The sequence below is a fragment of the Agelaius tricolor genome, unplaced genomic scaffold (genome assembly GCF_023055355.1).
Source record: "Agelaius tricolor isolate 1412-34295 unplaced genomic scaffold, bAgeTri1.0.p SCAF_13, whole genome shotgun sequence".
Taxonomy (NCBI): domain Eukaryota; kingdom Metazoa; phylum Chordata; class Aves; order Passeriformes; family Icteridae; genus Agelaius; species Agelaius tricolor.
Genome location: NW_027269273.1, coordinates 3442717 through 3467054, shown reverse-complemented (window position 1 = coordinate 3467054; position 24338 = coordinate 3442717). Strand labels below are relative to the sequence as shown.

Below are 24338 nucleotides of genomic sequence, written 5' to 3'. Positions count from 1 at the left end.
TTTGTGTCAAAATCTCCTCAGCAGCTTTAATTACATCACTTATAGCACCAAACTTCAGCCAGAAAAGCTGCTGGTTGTGATTTGGCAAGCACTGAATTACAGATGCTGCTGCTTTTTCTTTCTTCTCTTCTCCATTTTTTTCTTTTTAGGGTGAGAAAGCCCCAGAGCAAAATTAGGGTTTATAATAATAACCACGCTTGACACATCTTTTTCTTTTTTTCTTATAAAACAAACAAAATCACCATGAAATATTCTCAGTAATTACAGAGGTTATTGTGATTTAAAAGCAAAACAGAAGTTCCTCATGCATCACTTCTAAAACCCTTTTCACCTCTCTGTGGTAAAGGCAGAAGCTTACCATCTACCCTCAAGGAAGGGGAAAAAGGAACAGAACATTTTTAAGAGCTTTCTTGAAAGTGGCAAGTGTGTGTGTGTGTGAAGAAATCATCACTACAAATCTAAAATGAGGTTACTCTTCAAAAACCTCTAAACTAAAGTAACAAAGGACACTAAACTCCTGAAGCCAGATGATAACTCAATTGTTTAAGGTGATAAAAATGGCATGAAGAAATCAGACTAAACTCCTCTCATCTCTAATCACAGCTCTCCATCGAGTCACAACACGTCACACTACTACCACTCCCCCTCCTCATCACATTGAAAAAATAAAACCCACCTCTAATGCTTTGAATGCTACTCAAGTTTGTTGAAAAATAAAGTTTCATTTGGCTGCCGTTGCTACTTCGTGTCTAGCTTGGCCATTTCTTGCACATAGATGCCAATGCTTTCACTGTCGAAGAGCAGAAAGTAAATGTTCTTCAAGGAGGAAGAGCTGCTGCCATCAAAGTGGGTAGAAATGGCTCTGAGGGTCACCTGGGCTGCTGTCTGCTTTGGGAAGCAGTTTCTGTGTGGTCAGGGAAGAAAAGAGAGCAGGTGAGTGTAGGGCAGGGATGCTGAGAGAATCCTGCCAGGGCTCTTCCAGCCACAGGCTGCTAAGATAGTGCCACTTGCAGTTTGGCAAAGCCCAAGGATTTGATAGCAATATTCACCTGCTGCTGAATTAAGTTTCCTTAATTTCTGTTTTCATCTGCTTCTACTTCTTATAACCAATTTTTTTTATTTACAAATTTTTATTCGTACTTATTTTTATTTTAATTTTTTTATTTATAATAATTTAAAACTTTTTTAGCTTGCCCTTTTGCCTTGCAGGCTAAAAATTTCCAAGGATGATTTTTTTTTTATTAGCTTAGAACTAAAAAAAACAAACCCAAAACATCACCTACTTAGCTGACTTCCTTGCTCTGTCATTAAAATACTTTGCTTGGGATTCCTGTGAAAATAACTGAAATTATAACTCCAAGCCATATTTAGGTTGAGATGCATTCATTCATTCACTCTTGATGGTAATATTCTCTAACCTACAATCATATTTATATTGAAAACCATCAAAAAGATCTGGCACAACTGAAGTATCCCAATGTTACATCAGTTACTGTTAATAGTCCTTAAGATGGGACAGAGAAAAATGGAAATTCACATAACTGATATAGTATAATTCTTTATCTACCCACAAAACCAGCATTTCAGGTGCAGACATGGAGGCAGAATAAAATGACAGCAAAACCAGAAAGTCCTATTTGAAAAACTGCCTTTTTTCAGGAAATTTTCAGGTACTTTGATAAATGAAGTGTAAACCTGCAGCACCTGGTAAGTCTCTCTGTTTCTGTTAGGAGAAGTAATTGTAAGAGCAACAGAGTGAAATGGAACAAAGCAGCAGAAGGATCTGCACTAAGACTAATGGTCCAAGAATGGATTATTCTGATTCTATGCTCTTAGAAGACATGAAGACTAGAAACTATTTCTATTGGCATTAAAAGCTATAGTTAATTTTTATATTAAAGACTGTTAAAATAATGTATATTGTATAATATTGTAATAATGCACATTTTGTTTTCACTGAAAACCATAAACAAAAAAAAATCTGTATATTAAAAAAATGACTAAAAATGGCACTGCCCCTCTAATCTTTTGTCCTGATCCATAAAAATATATTTTGCTTTGAAGAGTATCTGTATAAAAATGGCATTTTCACCTCCTGTGTACTCAGTGATGTGTGGTGATTTCACTGATCAAATGCAGTTTTACTTTCATTTTATTCACTGTCAGGCCAACACAAGAGGACTGTACTATGTACTCTACTCTTTGGGCACTACTACCAAAATCAATAGATACATTTCTATTTCTATTCTAATGTATTCTATTTCTATTCTATTTCTATTCTATTTACAAATAAATATAAGCACGCGAACTCTAACACAAAATAACAACTACTGCAGTTAGCAGTAAAATCTCTTGTCATCAGAGACCAACAAACTATTGATTTTAAAAGAAATTTGAAAGAAAAAAAACCAAAACTTTGGATTTCTTAGTCAAGCACATTCTACTTGCTAGTTATTAAGAAAGAAATGTGTGGCTTCACACTTGGTTGAATAGTTCACACTTTTGAAAGCAGATCTACATTTGAGAAACAGATTTTCTTTTCTTCTGAAAGGTTTTGTGTGACAAGTCTTTTCAATATCTGTTATCAGGGGGGCTTAATGAACACCCCACATCCATGTGGCTCAGGTGGCATCACTGTAACCTGCCTTCAGAATTATGCTGCCATAATCTCATTAGTACAAATGCAGGTTTAATAAGGCTCCCCACAGCAAAATGAAGGGACACAAAACCCGAGGTGATGCAGAGGAATGAAAATGACTGCCTAGCAATATAAAACACAGCAAGCCCACTCAGCTCTCCTGTGGACTGGCTAATTTCTCTTTACAAAGGCTCTCTGGCAGTTTCATGCAAACACTGCACTTCAGTGGATTCCTCTGGAGCAGCTCTGGGTCAGATGGATCAGCAGAGGCAGGGTCACAGAGCAGAGGGCACCTCTCTGTCACAGCAGCAGCTCTGACAGCCAATTCCACCTCTGCTCCCCACACAGGGAGTCCTACCTGCCACTGGGAAACGGGGGGAAAGCCACAGACTTCAATTTCTTGTCTTCTGCAGCTGTTAAGCAGTTCTTGACAGTCTCCTCGAGCTGCTCTTCACACTTGTCCGAGCCCCACTGTGGGATGTGACAGTGGATGACAAACTTTGCTGCTAGGCCGCTAGACTGAGTGAGTGCAGCTAACACAAATGAAAATATAACATTTAGTTTGGAACAGAAACAGCTCTGCAACGACCTCTCAACCCAAAGTAACTTCTTAATTACCTCACCTCTCCAAAGAAATCCATTTGGGATTAAAATACACCACAGTGGCTCACTTGCAATAATAACCTGTCTCAGCATTCCTTCTGTGATCAATTGTTATTTCTTTGGAGACCAAAGAACCCAGGGCTCATTTGGTTAGCACACAGCTACTCAATAATGGTTTTAGCTCTCTCATTCAGCACGGCCTCTGGGTTTGTTTTATGCAAAGTACAAAAACCTTGCCCTAAACACAGTATCAGTAATCCCCACAGAGCTGTCACTGAGTGCTCTGCACAAACATCCTGCATCATCATCATCACCTTTACAATTCCAGAGAGTTGGGGATTAATATGTAGACTCACTTTACAGCTGGGTAATTTCAGACAAGGACATGAAAATCAAAGTTGTTTGTTCAAAGTCCCCACCAGTTATGTCCAATTAGGAGTCTCAGATTTATTTTTCAGAAAGTGTAAGATATCTCCAGGACCTGCAGAGCTTACAGCATGGCATCAGTTTGCTTTTGTTGCAATTGTCACCATCAGCACTACTGAAAGTCTGGGTGTTTTGGTAATCTCAGGTTAAACACTTTGAAATCAGCTGTGCAGGATGGAATTAGCCCAAGGATGAAAATCCTGGATATATTCACTTGTTCTCCATCACAGAGGAATTCTGTTGCAAGCATAGAGGAATTCTGTGCTACTTAAATTTTAACCAGCTGTCTTAATAGTATAAAAGGAGTCTTGTCTTAATAGAATAAAAGGAGTCTATCTTCTAGTTAGGTAGTGATGTTGACAGAGAAAAGTAGTTTACTTTGATTTTACGGCATATAAATTTGATTTGATATGAAAGTCAAGCAAATTATCTTGTATAAAAATTTCTCTATCATTTCAGATGATAAAACTAGGCTACTCAATTAGGAATTTTCCCAAACTACTTAAAGCAATTTTTTTTTTTGTATAGAGATACTAAGCCAAATAAGGCATATTGTAACTTTTCTCCATCTGTTTTCCAGACACCTTCAATTGGTTTAATCTGTCCACAAAGGAAGCACAATCTGAGATCTCAAACTATTCCCTGCTACAAATGTGTTAACCCTTGAAGGTAGCTCCTCCAATAAAGCAGCTGCAGCTCCAAAAAGCGTGCCAGTTCTGCAGATCATATCACATCTTCATTTCTGCTCAAAGTAAGGTCATTATGTGGGTTATATACATCCATCTGATATGCATAAAGGAGAATAATTTATGAAGCATCACTAATTTTTCCTCTGCCTATTTTTTCCTCAGCCTATATGTTAGGCTGAGAGCTGTTTCTGATTCTCACTAAGGCTGCAGTACATACAGGGTAGGAAAGATGGCACAAGATTTCCTTAAATTTTGGACTCCCATGGGCAGAAATGACCTAAGACAAATTGATCAGTCTCAAGACAGAATGTGCACAGCCCACAGGTATCCTATTCTTCCTTTTATTTTCCCCCCTCAGCAGGCTGCCCATATCAGGATCAGCTTTGAAGAAACATTTACATCACATCAACAAAGACACATAACAACAGGAACAGGTCAGTATGTCCAGAGAAAAGACCATCTAAAATGAGCCATGTCCAAAAGAGAACAGAGAATCCCTCTTACCTTCAGCAACTTCCAAAGGTCCTTGAGATTTGCGAAGCTCTTTCACTGTTTCCAAGAACTCTTTGCCTCCAGCCTTTTCCAGTGCCTTGCCTGCAAGGACACAGAGCAGAAGGCCTTGGCTTCAGAGTATCAGTGTGGAAAAACAAGCCTACATTATTTAAAAAACCACTGTACACACACTATCCTGTCTCCCTCTATCAGCAGCAGCTGATTTTTATGTTTACCACTCTGCTTAGACACGGATAAAGTTTACTTTTCATGGTTTTGTAGAGCATGTATGCTGTTACTGGAAATTGCTTTAATATAAATATCTGTAAGAATGCCATTTACTCTGACTCATGGCTAAAATAATGTGGAGTGGTTTAGGCTTTCAGACTCCAAAATGAACCCAACATCCAAACCCTATTACTTACTGAAACAAACACAGCTGGGATGCCAGGGAAGGTCTTGATGACTGAAAACCAATGATCCAAAAGCTTGCTACTAGATTCTGTGCCTCCTGTGGGACTGGCTGAATAGCTTTTTACCTCCCTCCTGCTTAAATTTCCATATTTGTAATAACACTATTTCCTTATTTTGCACAAGCAGTATAAGGCTTTGTACATGAGTATTTCTAAATTATGTAACATCCTACAATGAAAGTTATAGTTAGAAGTGTTAATGACATATAATTTTGCAATGCAAATTTCAAATGCAAATGTAAAAATAAGCCAATAAACACCTCAATAATAATTATTTACACTTTTGCTGTTCATGTGCTTCAACAAATTATCTGTGTTTTGCTTGTTATTAAAAGCTGACAAATCAGTGATTAGACTGTTGTACTAAGTCAGACCCAGCCTGATTTTCAGAAGCTGCAAGTGCTATTTTATGGCCTGGGGTAGATTCAGATGAAACAGGATGGGATCTCAGCAGGCAGCCAGTAGACCAGCTACTGTTCCAGCTCTAGATGATTTTTTTCTGCATGTACAGAGCCTCACCTATTTCCTCCTTGAGGTCTATTTCAGCTGTTGTAGGGTGAACAATTCCTTCTACTTTCATGGAGCCAATATGGCTGATGTCACTCTGTGTCAGAGAAAGCTGAAAAATAGCAATGAGAGGGGAGGAACAAATAAATAGTAATCCCAGTGCAAAATCATTTTCATACCAAAAAGCTGAAGTATAAAAATTTCAGTCTTTCAGAGACCAGCTATTTTATTCTGTTCAGTATGTGTGAGTCTGACTTTTAGCTTTTAATTAATTAATTTGCACACCACTCAAATTATTTGGTGATATGCCCACAACTTGGAAGCTTGCTCCAGAGGAAGTTACTGCTAGAAAAAAAAATGTTCTCACATCATAATTTGAAGAAAAAAAGGCTGATTTTGGAAATGCTTTGGTTTAAGAGAAAAACATCCTTCCCTTCATGCTAAGCCCCAATCTGGTTTTGTTCTTTATTACCTTTTGTCCTGGCACAAGGCTCTTGGAGGACAAGATAGTGAAACCATCCCCAGGTCCATCTTCAGTTGTTGAATTTGAAGCTCCTTCTTTTTCATTGTCCTTTTGTTTGCTCTATTTGATGGGAGGAGAAAAAAAAAAAGCAAGACTTCTCAAAGGAAACAATCACCATCTAGCATAATTCAATAATGGAGAGAGTTAATAACTTACTACAAATCTTATCTTCTCAGATCAATACATGACTCATAGCCTTGTAATCCCCTAAGGTTATGTAACAACAGGGGTCTGCACTGTTTATATAATGCTAAATCAGTGGTTCATCTGAGGCATTACATGTTTTTGTAGTCACATTCAGAGGCAGGGCACCCACACCCATCTGTAGATTTACTGACAATTAAGGTTGTATTTATATGGGTGGGCATGTGTTAGTTTATTTTTGTTGCTAACAGAGCAGAACCTCGTATTAAATCAAACTTAGTCACTTAGTAACCCAGTCAACTGCTCCAATTTGAAGAAAAAACAACTTTCTGGTCTGAAAAACAAATGTTTAAGTCTCAGTTATTAAGTGGTAAAGCCTTCTTATAGCTTACTTTCAGGAGCAGCAAACCTACCAGTCCTAGAGGGCTAAAGGAGCATCTCCTCACACCTCTCAATATTTGCTTTAAGGTTTGTCAAGGAGCTACCACCTCCTAACAATCCAAACTCTGCACAATTCAAAGTAAGGTGGTAGCTGAGATCAATGCACAGAGGCATCCAATTAAACATCCCATTAAGCAACTCTGTTTTCTTTTTAAAGGCTGTTTCTACATATTATCAGCTCTGGAACTGTCTTAAAACTTTGAAAAATATGCTTAATCCAAAAAAGTTTAAAAGTTTAAGTCAAAGCTTGATATCATTTAACCCTAGCCAATTAAAAGCTCAGCAGTGTTTTAAGGTGCATGCCCTGGAATGACAAACCAAGAGCACATATCTGGTTTACTGCTTTACCAAATTAATCCATTTTGGATAGTGATAGAAGATGGGAAAGTGCAGTGGTCAAGCTCTGATTGATTTATTCTTCTTTTAAAACTCACTAACAACAGCACAGCTAAGAACACGTGAAACAAAGAGCTTGTCACAATGACATTGAAGTTCCATGTCAAATTCTCTGGACAGCAAAAAACCTTTAACAGCAACCCAGTAACTGTGCAAGGCTGAAGGCATGACACCTCTCTGGTAGAAAATGTTTTAGAGCACAGCTTCCTTTATTTTAAAAGGCTTCATTGCCACAGAGTTAGTGTGGAGGTAAGAGATTTTACACAATTATTAAGAGATTATTGCAGAGGGTGACATAGAATCTGTACCTGCCCTGTTCTTACCTTTTTGGACGTCCGGGCCTTGGTAGACTTTGCCTTTTTCCCACTCTTTTTGTTCACCATGGATTTCCTCCCCTTCTTCTCAGGAGCAGGGGAAAGGATGGTCTCAGTTTTGCCTTTGGCACCCCTTTTCTTGGCTAGAAGCTCAGGCTGAATTCTGGGCAGGACACCTCCACTTGCAATAGTCACACCTTTGAGTAACTGCAAGGACAAGCAGTGCATGGAAGCAAATTACAGATCCTCTTAGTCTGCACCACCAAAAACAATTAAGGGAGAAAATCCACAATAACAAGGAGCTTGGCAGGTGACAGCAAAGTCAAACAGCACATCCTGGGAAATTCTGTTGCTGTACAATCATTCCTACCCCTTCTTAGTGCAAACCTGTCCTTGGTGGCTCACAAGCAGTGAATAAGGGTAAAAGAAGAAGAGTGTTTGTGGGCTACTTCAAAAAAGGACTGCACCACAGCCTGCTCAGAGGAGGACTGGATGCAGATCTCTTTGGCAGGGAAACAGATGCAGTGAAAGCAAGGAAAAGCTCCAAGGACCTGCTTTGCAGAGGCAAACAACAGGAATGGGCTGGGATACCATGTAGAGGACAAAGTCTGGCTAATTCCTGAGAGATAACACTACAGCTTTTGGGAAAAGATCTTGCACATTTTCTTTAAGTACTGACTATCCCTGAGGGAAAAGTGAAGCATCAAGACTGCTTGTTTCAACACTGGATCTAGATCCCAGTTCACAGGTCACTGACCAGAAACACAGAGCTGGGAAAGGCCTGGCAGTGTTAGCACACTTTCTCTTCTGGCCTGTTTTGAGTTTTTACTCCACTTGACAAGAAACAGAGCCACATGACTTCATGGGCACCACATTTTCATTATTTAAAGCAGTCATATTAAGTGCAGGAGTATTCAAAGTGTGAATGACATCATCCATCTTCATACAGAGGAGATACTCTGATGCTGACTGAACCTTTTCAGCAGCCCTGAACAGTACAATCTGCAGCCCATGCTGTGATCTCTGTCCTCACTCAACAAGTTAAACAGAAGTGATCCCACAAGTGATCCCAGGAGTGAGAATACTGAAAACCACAGTTTGGGCAAACAGACAGGGAGGCAGCAATAGCAGAGAGTGAGCCAGATCCCTACCCAACACGGGCCTCACAGCCAATATAATAGAAAACACACATTTCTACAGCTTTTGGAAAAAGATCTTCCACATTTGCTTTAAGTACTGACTATCCCTGAGGGAAAAGTGAAGCATCAAGACTGCTTGTTTCAACAGGACTCATAGGCTAAGAAGAACCAAAGTTTATGCCCATAAGATTTAAGATGACGTATGTAATAACCTTAATTTTTGTTTGCTTTTTGTTTGCTAAAAAGAACCAAAGTTTATGTCCATAAGATTTAAGATGAGGTATCTCAGAACCTTAATTTTTGTTTGCTTTTATTTAAGAGGGCCCAATCTTCTGCTCCAATAACTGCAATCTCATTCTTGTCTCAGACTAAGCTCTTTCTAAGCTTCCTTGGTAGCAGCTTCACTCAAGCACACAACTCTTGCACCAAAATGCAAACAGGCACCTGATTCAGCTCCTCATCATTTGCAACTGCCAGGAGGATGTGTCTGGGGGCAATCCTTCCTTTCTTGTTGTCCCGTGCTGCATTTCCTGCCAACTCCAGGATTTCAGCTGTAACACAAGATAAAAACCAGTAACAAAAATGCAGCTTAGGTACATGCTGCATACACATTTTACACTGCTTCTTAATATCCATTTACCTTCTCAGGGATGTTTCCAGATTTATATAATAAAGGGTTCTCACTAGAGAAAGGCAGAAACCAAACCCCACTCAATATATCTGTACATTTAGATAAATTCATTTGCCCTTCCTAATTCCCTAAATGAGAAAATATGCTAAGCTTGGTTCAGATAATTTCTCTTAATTCTCTTTCAAAATGGCAAAAAAAAACCCTAAAAAGAGTACATCAGCAGTCCAAAATTTCTCAGCAGCCCTGTGACAACAGAACAGCCAGGCATGCAGTGAAACCCCCAGCCTGGAACAGACAGCTCTGACAAACAGCGAGGATTCTCAGGACCAGGGAAGATGAAGACTGAGGTGCATTTGAAGAAGTACTTGGAAAGCCAACACACTAGCCAGACACTGCTGGAATTCTGCATTAAAGGACACTGAAAATCTGTGAGAAGCTTCATTTCAGAACAAGATATGAAAGGTTTGATCCAGATGCAAGCAGACACAACGTGAGAGCTTCAATGCATGAAATATTGATAGAAGGGTCCTTCTACATCTCTGGGAACAGGAGGTCACTTCAAAGGTACTTTCTCTACCTACCAGTTAAATAGTAACATTTATACTGGAACCAAAGTCACTGAGCTTTTCCTAATTATTACAGAAATACAGACACATCTCCCTAAGTTTATTTGGACTGTAGCAATCAGTGTAATTCATTAGCTTACATAGTTTTGCCTCTACTCAGAAGTTATTTCTCATATAAGAACCCTACTGAAACACTGAGAAGGAAGGAGAAAGGAATTTTTTTCCCTCCAATTGCTCCTAAAAATCATATCCACACTTTTTTTCATTTTAAAAGTATACAGTGTCCCTGTCTTCTGGGTTTGTGTTTGTCAGTAACAGGAATATGAAAATTACAGCCAATCAGTATCCTGTTTATAACTTATTGATGTCTTAATGATATCCTACTCCTTTTTGCAAACTACATAAAGAACTATAACTATTGTAAAAAGAAGGATTTTCAGGAAAAATCTAGTGGAAATGTACATAATGTTTGGCTAAAATCCAAATGATTTCATCATGGGGCTTAGCTCTGGCTCATAGGGAAAATACAAGCTTTCAATTCCACTCAAAATAACAAAAGTACAAATTTGTCTTCCAGTTTTCACTGCTACACAGCACACATATTTAACTGAATGTTGGAAATGTAAAAGCCTTTTTTTAAAATTTATATGCATATTCACAGTGAATTGTAAAAATTAGAGCAGGAACCTCTCAGCTCTAACATTTCCTAGTCTGTCCTGGATTTTAAAGGAGGAAACTGCAAAGAGATCCCACATAGTCCAGCTATATCCACCCCCATGGGGCTGGAAGTGTCAGACCCTCTCCCAGCCCTCTGCCAGCAGAGCTAACACAGCAGCAGACAGCAGGAACAGATTCCATCCATTGTGCAGACCAGCAGAGAGCAAGAAAAGAGACCCAGGCTCCTCCAGTGGGATTTGCAGATGTGTGCTGACAGCAGAGGAAAATTGCATCAGGGGAAAAAAAAAATCCAAAAACCAGCAGATACTTACCTGTGTGGGAACTGAAGCTCTTTCAGGTGTGCCAACAACAGGCACATCCTGCTACCTGTGTGCTCACCCCAGTGCCCCAGGTTTGGGTCCTTTGGCCAGCAGCATCCTGATGGTGCACTCTTAGTCCTCTGCCTAATATTAAGAGCAAAAAAGGCAGAACACTCAAATGCCAGCCATCCATGCCAGGACACTGGGAAGAAGGGAATCCGAGGCAGAGGTGATGTATGGCAGATTGTGGAATATGTACATGACTTACCTAAGGATGCCAAACATTTGCATGGTAAATTATTGCCTTACTTCCTTCTAGGGAAGGTTTCTATACATATTTTTTTCTAATGGTGGAGGCCAGGGCTCATAATCTAATAAAATGGTATTTACAAAAAACAATATCAAAACTGGAGCCTTCAGTTATCACATGCCCTGCTAACAATAACAGATCCCTAAAGACACTGCTTCACATTTCAAGTAGAAACTTCTTAGCAGCTGAGGTTACCTAAATTCTAAAAAGACAAGTCTGAGAATATAGGTCCTATAATACCTATATAAATAGGTATTATAGAATATAATAGGAATATAGAATATAGGTCCTATACTATAACAAGCTCTCTTGGAACTGGGCATCTTGATATTTTCAGCCATAAATTGATTTTACTTTGTGTTCTAAGCACAGGCATTAAGAATCACATTGAAATCTCAAATAATATTGCTTCCTGCAAGAGTCAAAATCCACAAAGATGCCTCCACATCAGAAGTTTAACTTCAAATCCAGACATCTTCAGAAGCATATGACTCTCCTCCAGCAGAGACAAGCTGCAGCCAAGCTATGACCTGAATGGGATTACATCTTGTCACCCTGTGACATACAGGGAAAAGAGGTTTCTTTAGCTGATGGACCAGCAGATTTGAAATGTCTGGGAACTAAAGCATGCAAGCCATGCCAAAGGTTTTTGTTCAGTTGAGCTTGCAGGAAGGTGGACTTCTAAGAAAGGTCTATGAGAATTCCTGATAGCAAATTGGAAAGATTTCATACAGGTTGTCTTGTTTTCCACTTCCCCTACAGGAGAAATCCTGTCAGCTCCTGTTACACTAGCACATAAAAATCTACCAGTAACACCTTTACTCTGCAAAAATCTATTGATGATGGAGTCCTTGTCCTCCATTTCCTGGTGGAAAGATGTCTGCTGGATTTGTCTCTGCATGGCAGATGAGCACAACAGGCAGAAGAGTGCTCCAGGGGATTCCTGTGAAGGAGGAAGCCTTTGCTGGTGGTGTGTTCTGCCCTCATTTAGAGAGGATGGCTTTCCATTGAGATCTTCCACAAGTTCCTCTGAACATGACTTGTGCTTCCTCATCAAGGGGCTTCTGTATTCTCTGCCTGCTTTTTGGGAAGATGCCCTGTGGGACATATGCAGTTGATGTTTGATTTAGGTGGTTGTGCCTGCAGTCAGCTCTGTGCACACTCAGAGCATGAGTCTGTTGCAAAACCCATCAATCACATGGGACTCAGGCCAATTTTTCAGAGAATTTTAACTCTGAAGCCAGTGGAATTCTCAGCAAACACAACCTTCTGGATGGGAATTAAGCTGCAGTTTTACAATATGATTTTCAAGCCTAAAATGTAAAACAGCATCAAGATATTAAAAAGAAAGGTTTAAAACAGTGAAGAGATCTTTACATTGTACCTCTTCCTGAGATTCCACCACCATTGCTGGCATTTTAATGATGGGATTGATAAGGCAAAGTGCAGATTTGGGGGTGATAATGGCTGTGAGGTGCTGCCATGACCAACCTTGCTTACAAAGGAAAAAAACCAGGGGTTTGGTATCTCTGTGACACAGAACACATACCAAAGCCAAAGAGCAGTCCCAGCTCCCTAAACTGGGAGTAAGGATGCTGCAGATGTTTATGCAGCCTCTGGATGATGCCAGCCACGAGGCTCAGAGCTCTGGGGCAGCACAAACCCAGGCCAGCAGCAGTGGCCAGCAGGACTGGTCACTGACAGAGATCTGCTGGTCCATGCCAGCCCTGGAGGAATGCAGGCACCCAGGTGGTTCTGGTTCTGTTGGACCCTTCCAGTCTCATCTACCTTGCTCCTCTCCCAGCCATGACTTGCTTCCCCACCTCCCAATCTCCTTTCCCTGGCAATCCACACCAAGATTTCTATCTCAGCACCTTTCCTGGACAGTCACCATTTTTCCTGTCTACTCTAGCTCAATATTCCTGCCCAGATTCTTCATTGACTCCATCCAATCCTTGGCCTATTTCCCATTTTTTCAACTTGCTCTCCAGCTTCCTGGAAGGATATTTAGACACTCCTCACCATTTATTTGCCTACTGGTCATCAGTCCAGCTGCCCCCAGTAGCCAGACTTATCCCTAACATCAATATTTTTCTTCCATAACCACTGCCTCCTCACAATGTTATGATTTGGGAGCTGAGAGAGGCTGGAATGTGTTCAGTGAGGACCAAGTCTTCAGAGATTTTAGCTTTTAAAAGTCAAAGAAGTCTCAGCTGAGCATGAGCAACCTGTGTTTTATCAAAGTTAGAGCCTGGCCAAAGAGTGCAGATTTCTCTGAGGTAGCACACACCTCCCTTCCCCTTTTGTAAAGCATTAAATCTCTGCTCAAACACAGAGAAGCACTCAGGGGTTTAGAGGAGAAGTTTTCATGAATGTTTTAACATAACAAAAAAAAAAAAAAGTTCAACCTGCTTCTGTGAAACAGCTAAAAAGTGACAGTCCCTTACTGCCACTCTCCCAGATTTAGCCTGAAGCAGTTCCCCTCATGCAGCCTTTCATCCTGAGGAACCATCATTTCACACCTGCAAATCCAGGAGAAAAGAATGCCATTTGTAATAGAAAAATCAGATAATGTTAAGAAAATGTAGTTGTTTGACATATAATACCCCCCTTTGACAACATCCTTGGAAAAAGCTATTTTGTTTCTACAGGCTTCCCAAAACCAAGGATTTTATACCCCTGTAATATTAGGAATAACTAGATCAGCAGGATTAGATGCTGCAACACTTTTGGTTTTTTTTTTAACTGAACTCTCCACCTTTGTAATATTTCCAAACAAATCCCTGGACAGAGCACAGGAATTTTGGTTTGGAAAGAACACAATCCAGCAGCAATAGATGTTTGCTCAGAAACATTACCCCATTCTATCACAATATATACAGGAGTTCTCTGCTGAACCAAGCAGCTGAAAATAGCATTCCCTTACAATTTATGTGGGCTCCCAGCCTACACCTCTAGCAACCTTCTTGCCTGGTTAACTACACATTCTTTTTTTTTTTTCCTAAAGCAAATTGTAGGCCCACACATAATCTGCTCATATCAGATTAATGATTGAAATTAAAGTGCACTTACAACCTAGGAGCAGAGCCAAGAATTTCATTGTTCTAGTTCAGGTAATAGGCAAACAGTGCTGACCACAAGTCAGTCTGCAGCACTGAAATGTTGCACATTCCAGATGTGCTGCTGACAATTTATTACTGCACCTTGTAAAAATTGCCACAGCTCAGAGCAAGCATCTCCAAATGTTTATCCTAGAAATATCTCCCTGTGGAGTAGGAGAAGAAAAAGAAGTGTTTCTCTGCAGACAGAAGGTCAGCAGAGTCACAGTGCATCACATTATGTTATAAAAGTTATTGTGATTTCTTCAACACAAGCAATACTTTGTCACTCCAGCTCCAGAAGTAGCCTCAGGGGAAAAACAAATAAAATTGATTCTCATCTGGAATGTACTGCCACAAACATGGAGATTTTTGCAATCTACTATTAAGCTTGATGATAAATTTAATTTTACAAGTGAAATTAGTGAAATTTATTAGTGAGATCTCAGATTTTCTCCACACTTTTGAAAGAAAATAATGGTTTTATTGTCTGGTAGTGAGAACAAGCTTCACATGTGCAAAAGACAGCAGTGTTTACATAAAATCTGTTGCATGGACAACCAGGCTCCATGCAAGCTTCTTCATGCCACCTGGGCAATAAACTACACTGCTGAAACACAACTCACTGAGCTGATTCCATGCAGGCTGGGACTCCTCACAGATCCTCTAATGCACCTCAGTCTTGATCTGTAACCCCTGAGTATCCTGGACTGTGAATTCTAACCATTTGCTGAAGTGCTATTTTCCATAATTAAACAAGAAACTCAACAGATATGATCAAAGGACACTCTGAAATATTTCTGTACAGAATCACAGTATATTGTATCACCATGGGACACCTGCCTTTTTCTCAAAGTTCAATTTCAGAAAGGCAGGAAAAAGAAAACTCAGGGTGTGTGGGAAGATTTAAACCTTGGAACACTTTCTGTATACACTTAGGCAAAGCAAAAAGGTTTTTAAAATTAAATTTAAATTTTAATTTAAATTAAACCCCTCCCCACATTTATATTTCATAACACTTTGACACTCTCCTGCAAAGAGAAATGCAGCCAGCAAAAGAGTTTTCTCACTTAAAAAGCACAGAAGCAGTACAAGGTGGATTTGCTTTTTTTTTTTCTATTATTTACAATTAGGTGTATAAAAAAACCCTAATTAATACCAATTTTCTCTGGGACAAAAACTACACACAAGTGTCTCCTCACTCTGCAAAACAATACAAAATAACACTCCAGCTGTTGACCAAGCATGGTGCCTCTAAAAGAGAGAATTTCCACCCTCATCCTCTCCAGGAAACAAATGAACCTCCTTAGTTTTCAACAAATCCTGATTCCCAGGAGTGCTCCACATGCTCACACCCCATCCCATGGCCAACTCTGGCTCCTGTGTGTGAGGAGCACTGGCAGGAGCAGGCCTTGCTTTACCTGCCAGGTGCTCTATGACAGCTGCAAAAACTACACAGAACTGACTCCTCACTCTACAAAACAAAAATAACACTCCAGTGAGTGACCAAGCATGGTGCCTCTAAAGGAGAGACTTTCCACCCTCAGCCTCTCTCTCTCAGAGAACAAATGAACCTACTTAGAGCTTTTAGCAGATCCTGATTCCCAGGAGTGCTCCACATGCTCACACCCCATCCCATGGGTGGCTCCTGTGTGTGAGGAGCACTGCCAGGAGAAGGTTCTTGCTTTACCTGCCAGGTATCCTATGACAGCTACAAAAACTACACACAAGTGACTCTTGACTCTGCAAAACAATACAAGATAACACTCCAGTGAGTGACCAAGCATGGTGCCTCTAAAGGAGAGACTTTCCACCCTCAGGAAAACACCTCCTTAGTGTTTTCAGCAGATCCTGATTCCTATTAGTGCTCCACATGCTCACACCCCATCCCGTGGGTGGCTCCTGTGTGTGAGGAGCACTGGCAGGAGCAGGTTCTTGCTTTACCTGCCAGGTGCTCTATGACAGCTACAAAAACTACACAGAACTGACTCCTCACTCTGCACATCAATACAAAATAACACTCCAGTGAGTGACCAAGCATGGTCACTAAAGGAGAGAATTTCCACCCTCAGGAAACAAGTGAACCTCCTTAGTGTTTTCAGCAGATCCTGATTCCCAGGAGTGCTCCACATGCTCACACCCCATGCCATGGCTGAGCCTGGCTCCTGTGTGTGAGGAGCAGGCCTTGCTTTACCTGCCAGGTACTCTATGACAGCAGCCATGTAGACGGGTGCCCCCACCCCGATGCGGTACTTGTAGGTGCCTTTCTTCAGGTAGCGCATCATCCTGCCCACGGGGAAGATCACCCCGGCCCTGCTCGAGCGCGACAGTTTGGACATTTTCTTCTTCCCGCTCCGCCCCGACATCTTGCAGCCTCGTGCTTCTCAATTTGCTGGTGGTTCTCAGTGCCTTGCTGCAAATCTGAGGGCTGCAAGAGAAAACCAAGAGGGTCAGTGAGAAAGAACAGGTTGGTGTGGCCAGCAGGAGCAGGGAGATCGTTCCTCCCCTGTACTCAGCACTGGTGAGGCCACATCTCCAGTGCCGTGTCCAGTTCTGGCCCCTCAGTTTGGGAAGGACTTTGAGATGCTCAAACACAAGGCTGGTGAGGGGCTGGGAGCACAAGCCCTGTGAGGAATGTTTGAAGGAGCTGGGGCTGTTCAGCCTGGAGAAGAGGAGGCTCAGGGGTGCCCTTATTGCTCTCTACACCTTCCTGAAGGGAGGTTGCAGCCAGGTGGGGTCGGTCTCTGACAGAACCAGAGGACACAGTCTCCAGCTACCTCAGGGAAGGTACAGGTTGGATATTAGGAAGAAATTTTTCACCAAAAGAATAATCAAGTACTGGAATGCTCTTCCCAAGTACTGAATGCTCTTCACCATCTCTGGGTGTATTTAAAAAAAGACTGGACATGGCACTTGGTGCTATAGTCTAGGTGAGGGGTTAGGGCATAGGTTGGACTCAATGATCTTAGAGATCTCTTCCAACCTCCTTATTCTGTGATCTTCATGCATTGCTGCTGTTCCAGAAGAAAAAATCCAAACTTGCCCTCAACACCTGTTAAAGTGCAGGCATTGTTCATTAAAAGCAGGATTGGCACCATGATATTTTCTGAAAAATCCTCTTTGCCCAGGATTTTGTCCTGGGAAGCTGAGAAGCCTCAGAGAAGAATGAAAACAATAATTATCTGGTTGCTGCTCCTGTGTTTGGCTGCTTTGGAATGTGGCTTGGACATTATTTACCAACAGGTGAATGCTTGATTGGTCCCATGTGAATTGTTTTTACTTAATGACAAATCACAGCCACCTGTGTCAGACTCTGAGTCAGTCATCAGCTTTCACTATCATTCTTGTGAAGCCTTCTATTTGTATCCTTTCTCTTTAGTTTAGTTTTAGTATAGCATTCTTTAATATAATATAATATCATATCATATCATAAAATAATAAATCAGCCTTCTGAGAACATGGAGTCAGATTCTCATCTCTCACCTCATCCTGAGGACCTCACAACACCACACAGGATAATTGGAATGTTTGCTATAACTTTGCTTTTGAACTGCACTGTCAGTGTAGCAATACCAGGAGCAAAGAAAACAAACCTTGTTTTCTCCTTATTTTTCTGGCAACCACAAGATTAGGGATAAACAGACAACAAACCCTGGAATCTGCCACTTCACTCCAAAGCTTGCATGTGGTCACAATTACACCTCCAGTTCTCACTCTCAGACAAATAATGTTTGGGAAAGGTTTAACTCTATTTACAAAACATGGGTTTAACTCCATTTTGATAGCTGCCCTGGAGGTATAATTATGAGCCTGGTTACTTCTCAGAAGCAAACACAGAGCAGGTCTGCCAGAGATGGTATTTCTGCCAAGGAAAGCACAGTTACCTCACTGCCAGCATCCATTCACCTCCAGTGAAAGAAAGAAACACAACAAGGGAGACTTTGAAAAGCATTCAAATGAATCTAGGTGATACTGCTAAATTTTAAATTAATTTTTTTATTTACCAAAGGTATAAAATCAGCAGAGAGCTGTAAAACCTTGGCATGTCCTTGTGTATCAGCCAGATAATTTTTTTTCTTTCTGTGAGCAATGTATCATGTGGGCATGATGAGAAAAGTTGGGAAAGATTAAACCAGTAAACCTATCAGACACAGACACATCAAAATTGGCATTGCTCATCATCCCACTCTGAATTCCCTGCCAACTGCCAGCCTGGAACCACAGAGCTCCAAGGGAAGGTGAACAGAAGTGGGGAGGCACGATCCTGGTCTTTAGAGATGCTGTGAAGGTGGAGAGAGCCAGTGTTCCTTAGAGCAGTGACCCTTACAGAAGCTGTACAGCAGAGGAGAGAGAGCAGCACTGGGCTTGGTCACACAGGGAGGCAGCAAAATCTGCCCAGCAGAAAAACTTCAGAACAATTTGAGAATGTAGGTCAGAAATCCAGCAGCACTGGATCTGCCTCGGGGCTGGAGGCTGGAGCTGGTGATCTTCCTCCCTAATGAAACTTGTAATTTGTGACAAACCCTTTATAAACTTTCAATTTCATAATAATAACAACTCTTAAAAGATGTCCTTTTCAGTTTGTGACAACTGACATCCAAATAATAGACCTAGGCTGGGAATTAGGCTTCTAGCCATCAGAGGAGCCCATTTCTGGGACAGCCTCCTCTTTAGAGCAACAATAACTCTTTTTGAGGTGGAACTTAATAAATGTATGCAGTAGGGTACAAACAGCTTCCTGCAATGCTGGCAGGACAGCTGCACCACCAGGCCAGCACTGAAACGCCTGCAGAGAGCCATGCTGAAAGACTACACTACCTGTATCAAAATTATATTTAGCTAACCTCTCATATATTCCTTCCTATAGCATCAAATCCCAGCTGAGTGAAAATCAGTGGAAAAAGGCAAACATCAAGGGATTAGATCCACAGAAAATACCATTGTTACACTTGATCTCCATGGCAGAAAATCAAAACATATTTGTATACAATTAACTACACTGCTCTGGGCCATGCTGCTGCATTACATAAATTTATGTTTAATTACTCACTTTTGGCTCATCCTTCTGTTGCTATCACTGAACTTTCCACCCCTGCCTACTCCTTTATTTTCCCCTTCTCTCTCACAGGAAGCCCTCTGCCTTTATTTACTCCCCTGCTGCCAAGCCAACTCTTGGAATCCCAAAATATTTTCCAAATGCACTGCAGGTTATGTTTGCAGAATTTTGTGAGAGCCTAAATACAAGATGTTTCAAAACTCTGCTAACACTGTCTCTGCTTTGCAACTTACATGGAGCAGGGTGCACTGAGGAGCAACAAACACAGCAGTGTGCTCTTGTCTTGTTTTGACTCCTACAGGAGGCATTTTTTGGTAGAAAGCCAAGCTCTGGCATAGTCACAACAGGATCTGGACAAAGAAACATGCAGAGAAAACTCCTGTGGACCTGGACAAAGAAATCCCAGAGACAGGGATCTCTTTTTCTTGCAGGAAAAGGCACATGAGCTCAGCCCTGCCACACTCACCTGAACTGCAACCAACAGGTAAAGAGCTACAAGCTGAGCACTGCTGTCCTAATTGTTCCCTGCTGAGGACACAGCCAAGCCTCAAGGGCTTATCAGTTGAAAAGTCTACCCACACTTGTTCCCTCTCTGCCAGCTGATTCATCATCTCTGCTTCTCCTCATGAAGCACAGCTTCCATTTAAAAATAAACCTGTGCCACTTGTGCTAAGTCCATCCTCACTGAGCTACAAGGGCTGTGTCTATATCTGCCTGCCATGACATCAGGCTTGGGCAATTGGAAGCAATTATTTTCCCTGTCCCTTAATTGGTCACAGCACACCCCACTCTGTCATGACTCCAACATCCCTGTGCTGCTAATGGGGGATTGAGGAGCTACAACATCTCACAGAGCTCTCCACAACATGACTGCAAGCAGGGCTTTCCTCTGTTGAGTTTTGCCTTCTTCAGAGCCCAAGGAAACCAGTGACATTTTCCTTCTGCCTCCTGGAAAAATACTTAAGAGTCCACCTTCCACTGGACCAGACTGCTCCAAGCCCCATCCAGCCTGGACTGGGACACTTCCAGGGATCCAGGGGCAGCCACAGCTTCTCTGTGCCAGGACCTCACCACCTTCACAGAGAAAAACTAAGGGAATCCTTCATAACATCTGACACAAATCTCTCCTTTTTTAGATTTAAACCATTCCCCCACGTCCTGTCACTATGTGCCTGTGTAAAAAGTCCCTCTCCCTCTTTCTCATACACCCCATCCAGGTACTGCAGGGCTGCAGCAAGGTCTGCCCAGAGCTTTTCCAGGGCCAGGCTGAATATGCCCAGCTCTCCCAACCTGTCCCTGGAGCAGAAAGGCTCCAGCCCTCGGAGCACCTTGACTTGGGAAGGATGCTGAGATGTTTGAGCACATCCAGAGGAGGGCAACAAGGCTGGTGAGGGGCTTGGAACACAAACCCTGTAAGGAACCACTGAGGGAGCTGGGGCTGTTTAGCCTGGAGGAGGCTCAGAGGTGCCCTTATTGCTCTCTACACCTTCCTGAAGGGAGGCTGCAGACAGGTGGGGTCGGTCTCTCCTACCAGGCAGCACTGACAGAACCAGAGGACACAGTCTCCAGCTACCTCAGGAAGGTACAGGTTGGATATTAGGAAGAAATTTTTCACCAAAAGAATAATCAAGTACTGGAATGCTCTTCCCAGGGAGGTGGTAGAATCACCATCTCTGGGTGTATTTAAAAAAAGCCTGGATATGGCACTTGGTGCTAGAGTCTAGGTGAGGTGTTAGGGCATGGGTTGGACTTGATGATCTTAGAGGGCTCTTCCAACCTCATTATTCTGTGATTCTGTGACTTCCAAACACCGAGAGAACTCGAACTCAGCAGCCAAAGGCTAAAATAAAGGGCATTCAGGACTACCCACACAGCTGCACTCCCCTCATCTCCAGCAGAAGATCTATTAGAACAGTTAGGAGTTGACAAGGAACCCAGACATGCCTTGGATCCAGCTTAGGCTGCACATTCACTTACAAAGGAAATATTTGCGAAAAATAACGAGGAAGACCTGAAGCAGGGGCTCGTTGTCTGACCGAATTGCTAAGGCCATAGTGCTGTTCTGGGGGCAGGTGCGGTGTCTCCAGAACCGCCCACACCGAGCGCGTTCCCCGCGAAAGAAGCTTCCAGGGCACCCCCAACCCCGGGGGTCCCTGCTGAGGCAGCTCCCACTCACAAACAACATCGGGCCACTCCTGCGGGGGTCGGGAGGACGGACCCTGAGAGGACGGATCTGGTACGGCCCCACAGGGAGCCTTTGGAGCCGCTGCGAGCACCGGGCTCGGGGACGCCGCGCTCGGCCCCGGTGCCGCCCCAAGCCCCCTCAGGGCCCGCCCGCCCCGCGCGCCGCCCCGCCCCGCGCACGCCTCGCCGTTGCCCGGACACCGCCGCCCCGCCCACTCCCGTCTCTGATTGGTCGCTGCGGCAGCCCGGGCTGGGCAGGGAGCGCGGTGATTGGCTGAGAGCCTCTTGATCGGCGGGAGAGGGGCGGGGGCAGCAGCCGGGCCGCGCAGGCGTCCCGAGGCGCAGTGGAGTGTGTGTGTGTGTGGGGGTGTGGCCGCCGGCTTTCCCGCGCAAACGCTCCCCCCTGACGCCCCCCCCCTCACACCGCCCTCAGCCAGCGCCGCCGCCGCGGGGGCTTCGCCCGCTGCCCGCCGAGGGGCGGCTGTGGCAGCGGCCGCACGGCCCCGGAACGGGAAGCGCTGCGGGGGCCGAGCGGAGGCAGCGAGCGAGGAAGAACCGCCCCCTCCCCCCCGTAACCGCTTAGCCGGGGCCGGCCCCGCGCGCGCCGCCGTTACTGCCTCGCGCCCCCCCCTCCCTTTATGGCCGCCCCTCACCCGCCCCCCTCACGCCCTTTCCCCTCACGGCCTCGGCCATGGCCGGGCCCTCCCGGAGAACGGCAGCGGCGCCGGGAAGAGGAGGAGGAAGAGGAGGAGGAGGAGGTGGGTCGTGCGGCCGAGGAGAGAGGGAAGGAGAGGAGCAGGGCCTCGCCGCGGCCCCCGGAACCCCCGCGCCGCCGCTCCCCTCACCTGCCGGCGCCCGCCGCCGCCGCCTCCTCCTTCTTGTCTTCCCTTCCTCTTTTTCCTCCCCCTCTTTTCCTCCTCTCCTTGCCCCCCCTCCCCTTTCCTCCCCCTTTCCCTTCTCGGCTCCCCCCGCCCTCGCTCCGCCTCAGCCGCTCTCCCCGTATTGTATGTTTCAATGGCGATGGCGGCTGCTGCTGAGGGGGGCGGCAGGGGTTTCCTCCCGCTCGGCACATACCGCCTCTAGGAGGAGTCACTGCAGCCCGGGCCCGCTACAACCCCCCTCTCCTGGCTGCCGCCCTCCTCGGCCGGGCCCCAGGGCTGCAGTGGGGGCAGGAGCCCCCTCCCCGCCCAGCAGAGAAAGGGCCCCCCTGACCCCAGTCCCAGTGGGCTTGTGGTAGCCGGGAGCATAAAGGCAGAAAGCCTTGCCATCCTTTCCCAGGGTGGAGGAGTTCGGAGATGGAGAGGTTTCAAGGCAATCCCAGATTGGGTTAAAGCCCAAGGAGCGCCTGGTTTTTGTTAGAGAGAGCCACCCATCCCTCTGTCCCTTTGGCAGGGTGGCCTGTGCCAATGCCTCGCTATGGTGCTCTAACCCAAATATTGCAGCATCCCCAAGTCGGCTCGGAACGGCCCTAACAAAGAGTGCCGGCAGCTCTTTGTGTTGTCTTGCATTGGAGCGTTCTGGGCGCTCTCAGGCTTTCCAACTCGTCTGTGAGGGCTGCAAAGTTCCCTTCTGAATGGAAGCTGAGGGTTTTTCTTTCCTTCCCTGCAGTCGCACGGATTGAAGAGCTCGAGCTCCAAGAGACGCAATAAGCGATTGTGCTTTGAGTCTTGGCAGCGCCAAATCTGTGAGCAGAGGCTGGTGCAAACAGCAGAGTACAGGGCTACACCTCTTTAACTCCTCTCAGGTATATTTTTACATCAGGCTGGGTTTGTATCATCGTTCCTATGCAAATACTTTGTTGCACTGATTTTGCTATAAAGACATTTGGGTGCTACTGTGGTGCACTAGGAGATACATTATTAACACAGGCCACTCCTGCTTGCTTGCGGTGTTACTTTAGGAGGGTGTCTGGGAACGACAGAAAGAAAGAACCATTCGTGCATTCAGCATTCTCTTTGCCACTGGAAAAAATCATAAAAGATGCACTTGAGCTTGGTTTTGGCTCTGCCAAAGTAAGCAATTTTATGTCTGCACAGGATTGGATTTGGTGGGTAAAAAAGCAACGGAATATTTCCCCAGGTTATGTTAATTGTGGATCACACCATCTCATGAAGAAAGAGGGCCTGAGCTCAGGACCTGCATTTTCCTGTGACCTTGGGTAAAGCAGTTGCCTTTACACAGCTGTATTTTGACTGTTGTTAAAATGGAAATAAAGATACCTTTTCTCTTTTCAAGCATTGAGTAAGAGCCTCAATGCATTGGTGTGGATTCATTCTTTGGGGTCTGTTCTCTTCCTCACTGCTTTTTGAAAACAAGGTCAAGATGCCTTGAGACCATAGGAAAAAAACCTCATGTATGAATTTGACTTATTTTGCATGTAAGAGGAAGCCTTACCTTGATCTTGCCCACTGAGAGTTGGAATTTATCAAAAGAAGAAGATATCTGTAGGCCTGTCAGTGTATTGAACCGTATTGGGAGGGTAGGAGGAAGCTCAAGGAGATTTCCAAGCACTAAGCACAAAAATTAATGACAATGTAAAACCCATGTGAAAAGGAAGAAAAGCATTTACATTTTTCTATTACCAGATACAAATAACTGCATCCAAAACCCCTTACAGTCATGCATGTGTTACGTGGCTTTGTAATTTAAAATAATTTGAGATGAGGCAAAATAAGCATCCCAAGTTTTTGAAAACATTCCCAGTGTGTTAGAGTTTAACATCAAATAGTTG

General features: G+C 43.6%; 1 protein-coding gene and 1 long non-coding RNA gene across 4 annotated transcripts; one reads left to right on the top strand and one right to left on the bottom strand.

Annotated features, from left to right (window-relative positions):
• Nucleotides 1-205: 205 nt before the first annotated feature.
• MACROH2A2 (macroH2A.2 histone) lies at nt 206-22556 on the bottom strand. 3 transcript variants are annotated; one of them, XM_071438444.1, is made up of 9 exons: nt 22453-22556; nt 16562-16795; nt 9230-9336; nt 7656-7853; nt 6301-6411; nt 5841-5940; nt 4861-4950; nt 2997-3171; nt 206-904 (listed from the first exon to the last, which is right to left on the bottom strand). In XM_071438444.1, exons 2-9 carry the CDS (start codon nt 16731-16733, stop codon nt 739-741), a joined length of 1119 nt encoding a protein of 372 aa, XP_071294545.1. In that variant the 5' UTR covers nt 16734-16795; nt 22453-22556; the 3' UTR covers nt 206-738. The 3 variants fall into 3 exon arrangements, 2 of the variants coding, with proteins under 2 accessions (XP_071294545.1, XP_071294546.1); XM_071438445.1 differs by lacking the exon at nt 22453-22556 and adding an exon at nt 19657-19772; XR_011681014.1 differs by having other exon boundaries at nt 770-904; nt 2997-3109.
• Nucleotides 21944-23841, top strand: LOC139595367 (uncharacterized). The gene is made up of 3 exons (XR_011681015.1): nt 21944-22365; nt 23216-23351; nt 23687-23841. It is a non-coding gene; the product is annotated as an uncharacterized lncRNA (long non-coding RNA).
• The last annotated feature ends 497 nt before the right edge of the window (nt 23842-24338 follow it).

Excerpts from the sequence above, each read along its gene's own strand:
- MACROH2A2 (XM_071438444.1), bottom strand. The coding sequence starts at position 16,733 with ATGTCGGGGCGGAGCGGGAAGAAGAAAATGTCCAAACTGTCGCGCTCG. Across the intron at positions 6,412-7,655 it reads AGGCCCGGACGTCCAAAAAG|AGCAAACAAAAGGACAATGA; the intron begins GTAAGAACAGGG and ends CCCATCAAATAG. Across the intron at positions 3,172-4,860 it reads ACCTTTGGAAGTTGCTGAAG|CTGCACTCACTCAGTCTAGC; the intron begins GTAAGAGGGATT and ends CATTTGTGTTAG.